The following is an 11,102-nucleotide window of genomic DNA, read 5'->3' as shown; positions in this document are numbered from 1 at the left end:
TCATAATACACCCATAAAATGGTATATTTCAACCAGTAAATACATTGAATCATTTTCTTCATTTCTAATCCAGAAGTGCAAAGGAGCGTCAAAATCTGACTCTTCTATTTCCAAGCAAAATGTTCTTGTCCTAAACTATGTTTGTACACAATGATGAAAGTTGGAAAGTAAGTGAATACTCTTTAAGACATTATGAGGAGCCCTGATGGCACAGTGATTAGAATGCAGTACTGCAGGCTGCTGCCTGCTGCCTGCCTGTAGTTTGGCAGCTCGATTCTCACCAGGCTCAAGGTTGACTCAGGTTTCCCTCCTGAGGTTGGTAAAATGAGGACCCAGATTGTTGGGGGGCAATATGCTGACTCTCTAAACCGTTTGGAGAGGGCTGTAAAGCACTGTGAAATGGTGTATAAGTCTAAGTGGTAGTGCTCTTGCTATTATCCAAAAAGAATCTGCTTATGTGTGAGTAGCTCTCAAATGGTTGGAGTGAGGATGAAAATAATTGTCTGGCTTGCTGGAGCCTTTTCATTAAGTGGATTTTCTGCCAATCCTTGGGAAAAGATCAATTATTGTTTTTCAAATGTATTAATCTGTGTCTTAACTACAAATTTGGGGATGGAATATACCGTAATACAATCTTTTTACACGTTCAATCTTTTGTCCCCTACTCCAATTATCCTCATTTGGAGAAGGTAGAGTATTTCCAAATCAGATTCATTATTCAGAACATCCTGGCTACCTCAAAGTTATCTTTTCAAAGTTCTAAGATCTAAAAGATCCATTTAAGATTCTATCCTTTATAAATATGTCCTGGAAATAGTCTCTTTTCACACTCAAAAATTGATGAGGTGGTCTGATCAGGCTGGGCTGCAAGAATCAATGACCCCTGCAAATGTCCCCTATCCTGAAAGCCATAGCCCAATAATAGAAGAGTATGTCATCACTGTAATAACAGCCATTTACAAATGTTCCTGAGATTATTCAAAAATGGTAAACATGTTACTTGCTACAGCATTTACAGAAGCATCTTAAAGCCCTCTTGAAGGCTCTTCTTAAACACAGCAATTACAAACTAACTGGAAAATTAGTGGACTGAAGATCACCATGCAGCTAATAACATTTTCAGTGAATTGTGCCATTGATGCAGTGATCATCTCTTCAAAATAGAGGATGGAATGGGTTGGGAGATCTGCAAAAGCTAATGCTGAGGACCATTACTGTGAAAGGAAGCACAGAGATTAAACCCTAACTTAAATAAACTAGCATTAAAAAAAAAACCACATAAGACTTCATGGAAAATTACAATGGGGTATGATTAATTTTATCTTGGTATTATGTGAGTTCAGAATTCAGTATTCTGCAATTCCCCCACCTGTGGGGAATTCTGGCTCATATCCCTTGAAGAGGTTAGGATCATGTACTGTATGAAAGTAAATATATTTTAATCCTCATAGCAATATTGTAGTGGGTGTGCTTAATAAGAGAGGCTAATATAAGGTCATTCAGTAAATTTCAAACAGAAGTGAGCACCCTAAATTCTACCTACCAATAGTTGGTTAGTGTTTTGCTGCTTTGCACATTATCAGTTTTCAAAAATAAATAAATAATTGTATCATGCCCCCCCCCAACATAAATAGTTGACCTAGAAAAGGGGTGTCCAAACGTGGGAACTTTAAGGCTTGTGGACTTCAACTCCCAGAATTCCCGAGCCAACTGGCTCGGGAATTCTGGGAGTTGAAGTCCACAAGTCTTAAAGTTCCCAAGTTTGGACACCCCTGATCTAGAAGAATACTAAATATGCTTCTTTGTCAGAACAATGAAAGTATTACCATTGAAGAAATATGTTAAGATTTTAGAGCACATTTTTGTGCTACACTTATTTAGATAGAAGTATCCTTGACAGGAAGTACAATAGCAACCCTGATTAGAAAATACTTAAGGTTGAATTCAAGCTCTCTCATTTCTCTTCTGTTTAACAGTCATTCTCTTGCAACAGTCTGCTTATAAAACATTGCCAGCAGAATATTACTCTTTGCTCCCTTGTGCTCATCGTGCAATTTTCAACACTATCACATGAGTTTATGATATTAAGAGTAAGTTACCAGAAAATGAATGGTAACAATGATCCACTCTTAAATTATGCATTTGGTGTGTCTATCTTATGATTTGCATGTAGGAGTGCATTTATAACAACTGAGCCTTGTTCTTTTAAATTACACAACCAGATTCCTAATAGATGAAGTAAATGTATGTGCTAATTTATCATATGTTCCTTAGCTAAATATGAAAAAACAAGGACTAAGGAGTAACCTATAAGTGGAGAGTGATGCCAAACCATCTCTGTAGCCATCTTTGAATGGCTAAACCAAACTTCTTTACCCTGTTTCTGTTTCTGGTGTTTTAAACCAAAACCAAAACAAAAAACTACCAACTTTCTGCAGCACCATTCCCTGTTGGCAATTTGCAACTCCTGAAGGTGTGCTTGCCTTCCTGGGCACGAGCTCTCAATTGTCCTTGATATGGTTATTTTAATTGTTGCTTGTTTAGTTTTTTTTAACATAGGTGCTGGCAAAGTACTTAATTTTTGTTACTTTTTTGAATAGCTCCTAGCTACCCAGTATTACTATGGTGAGATGTGTGGCTACATAAATTGAATACTGATAAAAGAATATTTGTAGGTCAGAGTTGAAATGAGGGGTTTTTGTACTCTCTTTTCATTAGCCAATTTACCGTATTTTTTGGAGTATAAGATGGACCTTTTCCCCTCAAAAAACAGGCTGAAAATCTGGGTGCGTCTTATACACTGAATACAGCATTTTTTTGCCTCCCGAAACCCCGCCCCTTCACCAAAATGGCCATGCGTAGCTTTTAGGAGGCTTTCAGAGAGCTCCTGGGGACTGGGGAGGGCAGAAATGAGCAAAAACCAGACTTTTTTGGCTCAAATTTGCCCCTCACCCCACCCAGGAGCACTCTACAAGCCGCCTAAAGGCTATTCATGCTCTTTAAAAAAAAAGCGGGGCCATTTTAGCAAAAATGGATTGTTTTGGGGTGGTTTGCAGAGTGCAAAAACTTTTTTTAAATTTGCCTCTTCAAAACCTTGGTGCATCTTATACTCCGAAAAATACTATAGGCAGCTAGTTGGCTAATGAAATATCTTCAAGAAAACAACCAAGTTCAGAGAGCAGCAAGGACCCCTCATAAATTGAATGAATGAACGAACAAACAAACAAACAAACAAACAAATCCTGCTGTTCTGTGGGGGGAAATGGGAAGCATGTGCTTATTGTCTCTTTTAATTCCCCACCACCACTAAAATGCTCCCAGAAAGGGTCCATCCCCATTGGCAGAAGGTGCCATCTGCCAAATCCTGGGTGGGCTTCAGAGGCCAATTCCTTTTTGAATTGACATCTCCTGCCTACAATATCAATCAGATGAAAATCCAAAACAGTCCTGATGACTAATGTTTTAGTTGTTCCTTCATTCATTCAGTGGCGTCATTGAAAAAGGGAGGGAGACTGAATCCCAGTACAAAGCTACATTGACAATATGGTAGCAAACGGTATCTTTCAGCAGATATACTGAGATTGATCCAATGATCAAGATTTAGACATGGTCTTACCTACGGTGGGGATTTAACTCCTGTAAGCATTGAAAATACTTTTCTTCCCTCTTCCGGACAGGCCATTTTCAGTTCTTCTTGGCTCATCGACAGTAGCTGTCTACCATTTAAGATGCCAAGGGATTTAACAGTGCTGTTGAAATAAACAAAAGGTACATATGTAGCCAAATGAGTCACTCTTGAAGAAGACTGAAGAAGAAAGCAGGGTTGGACCTGATTCTATATGTTTTGTTTGTGGGCCATGCTACAGTGCATCCTTTTTATTGTTGTTGAAAATAAACAATCTGGGTTTCTCAACATTCAATGTAGTTAGAGTTGAAAATTGTTGCATGGCTGTGAATTGGAACATGGCCCTTCTAGTTCTGAACACTTGATTTGTGAGCTTGTTGTGCTTGACTGTAAACGTGGAATCTGGTCTTTCCTGTATAAGTTAGCATTATCATATTCATCTTGCTCTATTTTTGCTTAAAAGAAAATTTACATCTACAGTTTCTGTTGAACTACCCTCCTTCCCCGAAAATAAGACCTCCCCAGATAATAAGCCCAATTGGGCTTTTGCGTGCATGGGCTAAAATAAGCCCTCCCCTCAAAATAAGCCCTCCTCTAAAATATTTCAACACAGCAGCAACAATGAGGTGACCACGCTTGCCACCTCCTGCACCTCAAAAATAATAAGATCTCCCTCAAAATAAGGCCAAGTGCTTATTTCAGGGGTCAAAAAATAAGACCCTGTCTTATTTTTGGGGAAACATAGTATCAGTACCTAGAATTATATCTCCAACTTGACTTCTTTGGTTATAGTGATAGTATGATTGCTGGGATTAATAGCTGCAGTACAGCAGGGAAGTTAAGTGTCAAGCGAGTAAACAGAGTTGAAAATGAAGGAGGAGTTTTCTACTCTACGCAACTGTTCATCTCATGAACATCAAGTTTTAGATTAGAACAATCAAACCAGTCATGACCAGAATCAGACTTATTGGACTAGTTATTAAAGTGACACCTACATCTTGGAAAAACCTTTTGTCCTGAGCCAAACTGTGACTTCTGCTGGTGAGGAACTTGGCTTGATATCAGTGAAACCTGCTGAAACCTATATACAGAGACAACAGGAACAAGATGATTCAGAGGAAAAAAAGGATATCAATTGCTCAAACTTCTAAAGGCCTACCTATTTCGAAATAAGTGTAATTACAATAAAGTCTCAACAACTGGGCTTGATCTCAATCTTAGGTAAAGATAAAGGTTCCCCTCGAACATATGTGCTAGCTGTTCCTGACTCTGGGGGGTGGTGCTCATCACCGTTTCAAAGCCGAAGAGCCAGCACTCTCCGAAGATGTCTCTATGGTCATGTGGCTGGCATGACTAAACGCCGAAAGCACACAGAACACTGTTACCTTCCCCCCAAAGATGGTTCCTATTTTTTCTACTTGCATTTTTTACATGCTTTCAAACTGCTAGGTTGGTTGAAGCTGGGGCAGGTAATAGGAGCTCATTCCATTATGTACACTAGGGATTCGAACTGCTGGCTTTTCTGATCGACAAGCTCAGTATCTTAGCTACTGAGCTACGGTGTCCCTATATCTCAATCTTATTTTCTAATAAATGGCTGCAAATTTGAGGAGCTGAAATTTTCCTTCTATCAGTCAATCAGAATAGAGCTGGAAGAGACTTGGAGGTTTTTTAGTCTAACCCCCTGCTCAAGCAAGAGACTCTATACTATTTCAGACAAGTGACTCTCTAGTCCAGTGATGGGCAACCTTTTTGGCGTGGTGTGTCAAAAATCGGCAAAAAATCGAGCATAATTCGCATTGTGTGTCACTTCGACAAAAACATAATTTTGCGCAATTTATAGTTTAAACTACAAAAATGTATAATTGCAATATATAATTGTATTTAATAAACCAAAAACAAATTATTTAACATACCTGCTTAGTAACTTCTTTGTTCATCAGTCGATTTTGTATGTTGCCCTTGATATTATTGAACTTGTTTGGGGTGCTGTGAACCAGGGCTGTGGAGTCGGCTGCTTCCAGCTCCACGTCCTCATCAACATGCCGCTCCAGCCCGCCCCTGCTATGAATATTCCTAGTGACGCGAGGGCGAAGAATATGAATATTCATAGCGGGGGCGGGCTGGAGCGGCATGTTGATGAGGACGTGGAGCTGGAAGCAGCAGACTCCACAGCCCTGCCGTGAACTGAGATAAGTGTGGTGCGGTCGTAACCGACAGTCCCAGGAGTAGACTCTCTGTGCCGGCCTGACTGGAGAGAGGCGCGCACTGTTCCCACGCTCCTCTCCTGCGGGTCCTCCCTCTCCGTGCTGAATACGTGTGTGCACACGGCACGCACGCCTTACCAGCAGCCCCTGCGCTCAGAAAGGGGCGGCGGCGGCGATACAGTAAGTGAGTGTGGGCGGGGGAGATCACACGTCCCACCCCCCCGTTCCTCCAGCACAGATTCTTTCATCCTCGGCGGCCGTGCAGGAGCTGAGGATGAATCGCATGAAATCCTGTGCGTGTCACCCCAAATGGCTACGCGTGTCAGCACTGACACGCGTGTCATAGGTTCGCCATCACTGCTCTAGTCCCTTCTTAAAATGATGAAGCACCCACAGCTTCTGATGGCAAACGGTTTCACTGGTTAATTGTCCTTCCTGTTAGTTTCAGTTCTAGTTCTCAGTGGGTGGTGTATGTGAAAATATAACTAATATAAATTTACAGTAATCTCAAATACCTAAGTGCTGTTGCTAGAAGCTTCAGATGTGTTGTCTATATTTAGCATAAGTCTTACTTACACATTGTATAGCAGATTGAGAATATCTGCTTTCACTAAATTACCGTTTTAATTTTTCAGTTTTAATTCCAAAAAATCTATACAGTTGGGATGAGATTTCTTGCTATTCTTCCTCCATAGATTTGCAGCTAACTTTATGATACAAACAGAATTCGGGATAATTGATAAGCTGAATATTAAGAAGTGAGATATAGCCAACGAGAACTATTCTGTCTGAAGAAAACAGCTGTTCCAATAAAGTATGCAGAGATGCCCATACGCAGAGAACATATACTTTTTCTGATTTTGTCTCACATTGCCAATAGAGAACTGCTCCCTAGATATGCCTCCATTTTATATGAAGGGGAGACATGATTATGTGAAATAACACCTAGCATAAAGCATCTGTCTCTGTAATGCCACATGATGCAAAAGAAAATTGTACCCACTTGCACTGGATTGTGTTCTTTAGATGGTGACTGATTCTTAGATTCCAGAATATTATTAGGAATATATCCTTTTTCCCCCATGGCATTTCTGGCAAGCCACCATCTTTTTCGTTGGTCCAAAATCTAAAAAATAGGAGAGTTCAATTTAACAGAGTAACAGAGTTGGAAAGGACCTTGGGAGGTTTTCTAGTCCAACCCCCTACTCAGGCAGGAAATCCTATACCATTTTGGACAAATGGTTGTCCAATCTCTTCTTAAAAACTTCCAGTGTTGGAGAATTCACAACTTCTGGAGGCAAGTTGTTCCACTGGTTAACTGTTCTGTAAGGAAATGTCTTCTTAGTTCCAGGTTGCTTCTCTCCTTATTAGTTTCCACCCATTGCTTCTTGTCCTGCTTTCAGGTGCTTTGCAGAATGACTTGACTCCCTCTTCTTTATGGCAACCCCTTAGATATTTGGATCATGTCGCTATCATGTTGCTCCTAGTCCCTCTTTTCATTAAACTAGACATACCCAATTTCAGCAACCATTCTTTATATGTTTTAGCCTCCAGTCCCCTAATCATCTTTAAGAGTATTATTTTAGAGTCTCTTTTTTCTATCATGGCAACCAAAACTGGATCCAGTATACTAAGTATGGTCTTACCAAGGCATTATTGAGTAGTATTGATATTTCACATAATCTTGATTCTATCTCTCTGATAATGCACCCTAGTACTGTGTTAGCTTTTTGGTCAGCTGCCGACACACTGCCGGCTCATATTTAAGTAATTGTCCACTAGGACTCCTGTCACAATTACTACTATTGATCCACCTATACTATACCTGTGCATTTAATTTTTCTTGCCTAAATGCAGAACCTTACTTTTTTCACCATTGGATTTCATTTTGTTAGCTAGGGCCCAATGTTCAAGTCTATCAAGATCTACCTATATCTTAAGCCTATCTTCTGGAGTGTTGGCTATTCCTACCAGCATGGTGTCGTCTGCAAATTTGATGAGTTCACCATCTATTCCCTCATCTAAATCATTGATGAAGGAGATGTGAGGAATTGATGAAGAAGGTATGAGATATAACAAAAAAGAATATGATAACACATGTTCTTCATCAGTATATCATTGATGAAAAATATATGAGATAACTCTTGATAGACTAAGGAACCCAATACTGAAGCTTATTAAAAATAAAAGTGTTCAAGGTTTAGCCTTGTGGAATGTAGGAAAAAATGAGCCCAGTACTGTTATTATTATTGTTGGGAAGTGTTGTTTAAGAATGCCAGGCACCATTTCTTGTTTTGGATTTTTTTTAATTACATGTTTTTATTGTACTGTTGTTGCTGTGGGCTGCCGAGTTAGGTGGTCGGGTATGTTTTCTAAATAAATACGTAAATAAAGATGAGTCCTGTGCCATTAGCACAAATTCAGAATGACTAGAGTGACTGCCAAGTTTCTTGATCCATGGCAATAAACGTTAAGAAAATGTTGTTATAGGGAAACTGTTGGGAAAAGGTTATAAATAAAAGTTTGAGGTTTGGGTAAAAGGCATCCTAAACTCTACAGAAGTCCACATACTGTAACTTAAAGTTACAGGTTTGAAAACCATTGGTCTACTACACTGTTCCTTTCAGGTTCTAGCTCAGTGGTGGGATTCAATTTTTTTTACTACTGGTTCTGTGGGTGTGGCATGGTGTCCGTGGCTTGATGGGTGTGGCTTGGTGGGCATGGCAAGGGAAGGTTACTGCAAAATCCCCATTTCCTCCCGATCAGCTGGGACTCGGGAGGCAGAGAATAGATGGGGGCGGGGCCAGCCAGAGGTGGTATTTACCGGTTCTCTGAACTACTCAAAATTTCCGCTACCGGTTCTCCAGAACTGGTCAGAACCTGCTGAATACCATACCTCTGATCTAGCTCAAGAGCCTGTGATAATCATTTGCAGCACTGATGACTTCTAGACAAAAATGGCTATTCCAGTCTTCAGTTCTGATTTTATTTAATGATGTGAAATAGCTAGAGGCACTGTTTTCTATTAAGAATTATTATTAGAATTATCTTCTCCTTTTTGGTTCTTTTTTTTTGTCTTTTATACTGCTTAGAACAGTGATGCGGACCTTTTCAGCACTGAATGCCTAAACTGGAACGTGCGTGCATGCACGTGCATGTGTGTGCACCAGAGCACCAAACCCCCCAAAACCAGTTGGCCAGTGCACAGATGCCTGTTTTTTGGCCAGTTTTGGCTGGTTTTTGGTCTGTTTTCAGGCAATTTTCTGGGCTGTTTTGGGGCTCAAAAACAGCCCGAAAAATGGCCTGGAAAACAACCCCAAAATGCCCCAAAACAGCCTGTTTTGGGGGCATTTTCAGGCTGTTTTCAGGCCACTTTCTGGTGCTCCAGCACCCACGAAGACCAGCTGGCCAGCATGCATGTGCACGCTGAAAACCAGAAGAGCAGCTAGCGATGGCGCACGTGCCCACAGAAAGGCTCATGCATCATAGGCTTAGAACAAAATACTTTGGTATAATTTGCTCCCTTTCCTAGTCATGATTGGGCTGCAGTTGCTTTGATGGTGTTTATGTAAAGAAGCAAAATAGCTTTTGATCCCATACAGCAGCTTTGGTGGTGAAGAGCAATGTACTTGCCAAGAGACAAGCACTTACTTGCCTATCTACTAAAGGAACAGATTTTCAGTCTTACCTCTAATAGGTCTCCTTTTCTTACAGTGAGCTCTTGGGAATTCCGTGCATGGAAATCACTTATGACTTGCATCAGTTGGGGAGCGTGGGAAGCCCTGAAAAGAAAATGAATCTGCTCTTGAGAAAGTCTGGGAGATGTTCTTCCTTCTTCCTTATTTCTGTAAAAGACTCCCTTGAAGAGAGTTTGCCTCCTTGTCTCTACATGGCCACATCCCTTGTGATGCAATGATTCTACTAGGTTCTGCAAATGTGGGCAAAACACCTCAGCTGGGGTGAGCCTTTACAGAAATTGAATAACGGGACTCCCACTTCCCAAAGTTAACACACCTGGCAGCTGAGAATATTATGGAGCTCTTATGCACTAAAGCAGCTCTAGCATAGGGTCCCGATACTTAGGCTCCTATTTCTTCCTTTAGTCCTGATTTATGCCAATTTCAGACAAGTAATCATATTAATTTGTTGTAGCAAAAGCCACAACATGGCATGTCAAAGATGAACACACTGATAAGTATGTTAAAGAAAATTTTTGAAAGATAATTTCAATTAAATTCAGAAGTATTGTATCTTGTTCTGTTTTTGTGGTATTTTTGTACTGTGGTATTTTTGCACTGATTTTTGTTCTTAAATATTTAAAACAATTGTAAACCACCCAGGGTTGTTGGGAGATGAGTAACATATATATTTAATTTATTATTATTGGTCACACAATCTCTTCTTCCCCCTCCTCCCCCACCTCTTCCTCCTCCCACCTCCTCCTCCCCGAATACTTTTGTCAGAATTTTAGTAAAGGTAAAGGTTCCCCTCGCACATATGTGCTAATCGTTCCTGACTCTAGGGGGTAGTGCTCTCCGTTTCTAAGCCGAAGATGTCTCCATGGTCATGTTAAGAGTCAAAATAATTTCTATGTGGTCACATATGTCATTTTCATTCCAGGAATATTTCCTGTATATCCACTAAAAAGTCTGGTAAGAGAACATACCCATTTGAGGAATTATTCTGGGTTCCATTTGCCTACAAGAAAATAATACAGCTTACTTTAAGTGAAATTAATCATAAGTACATATTTAAACAATGTTTTGATAAATGAATGGCTTCAAACATATGCAAAGACAATAGTCGTGATATTTGCTTACATATTTGAACTACATAGGAATCCACTGTATTGCTGGTAGCAATAAAATTTTATCTGCTGGAGAATTGCATTGTTAGTAATGCATTTGTATGTGATAGCAGACTTTGCATTTTGACAGTATAGTAAACTTTTTCTTTGCAATTGCTAATTGACCTACTGATTTGCAAATTATGGCAGCCTGGTTCTCTCCAAATATGTTGGAGTTCAGCTCCCATAAGGCCTAGACAGCAATACTTGTGCTGCATCCATAAGTATCCATCCCAAGATACTGGGAGTTGCAGGTCTCCTTATCTGTAGGCACCAAGTACAGAACAACTTTAACTGTACAGATGGGCAGAAATATAATGATCATTTGCTACATGAGTATTGCCATGAGAATTAACATTGACCTTGAACAATATACGGAACTGTAAAAAATTGGGCTATTTGTGATGAATTTGTGCTGACCTTG

General features: G+C 40.0%; 1 protein-coding gene across 2 annotated transcripts in view; it reads right to left on the bottom strand.

The window, feature by feature from the left end:
* Positions 1-546: 546 nt before the first annotated feature.
* EPS8L3 (EPS8 like 3) overlaps positions 547-11,102 on the bottom strand; it is a 40,805-nt gene continuing 30,249 nt past the window's right edge. The window contains exons 15-20 of one of the 2 annotated variants that reach the window (XM_032217483.1): positions 10,499-10,530; positions 9,521-9,614; positions 6,836-6,958; positions 4,621-4,706; positions 3,617-3,749; positions 547-1,214 (exon numbers count right to left, since the gene is read on the bottom strand). In XM_032217483.1, coding sequence (XP_032073374.1) covers positions 3,617-3,749; positions 4,621-4,706; positions 6,836-6,958; positions 9,521-9,614; positions 10,499-10,530 — 468 coding nt within the window. In that variant the 3' untranslated portion in view covers positions 547-1,214. The remainder of the gene's footprint in view (positions 1,215-3,616; positions 3,750-4,620; positions 4,707-6,835; positions 6,959-9,520; positions 9,615-10,498; positions 10,531-11,102) is intronic. The other variant, XM_032217484.1, reaches the window with a different exon arrangement.

Source organism: Thamnophis elegans, chromosome 5 (assembly GCF_009769535.1).
Source record: "Thamnophis elegans isolate rThaEle1 chromosome 5, rThaEle1.pri, whole genome shotgun sequence".
Classification (NCBI taxonomy): Eukaryota; Metazoa; Chordata; class Lepidosauria; order Squamata; family Colubridae; genus Thamnophis; species Thamnophis elegans.
This window is presented reverse-complemented; position numbering and strand designations above follow the sequence as displayed.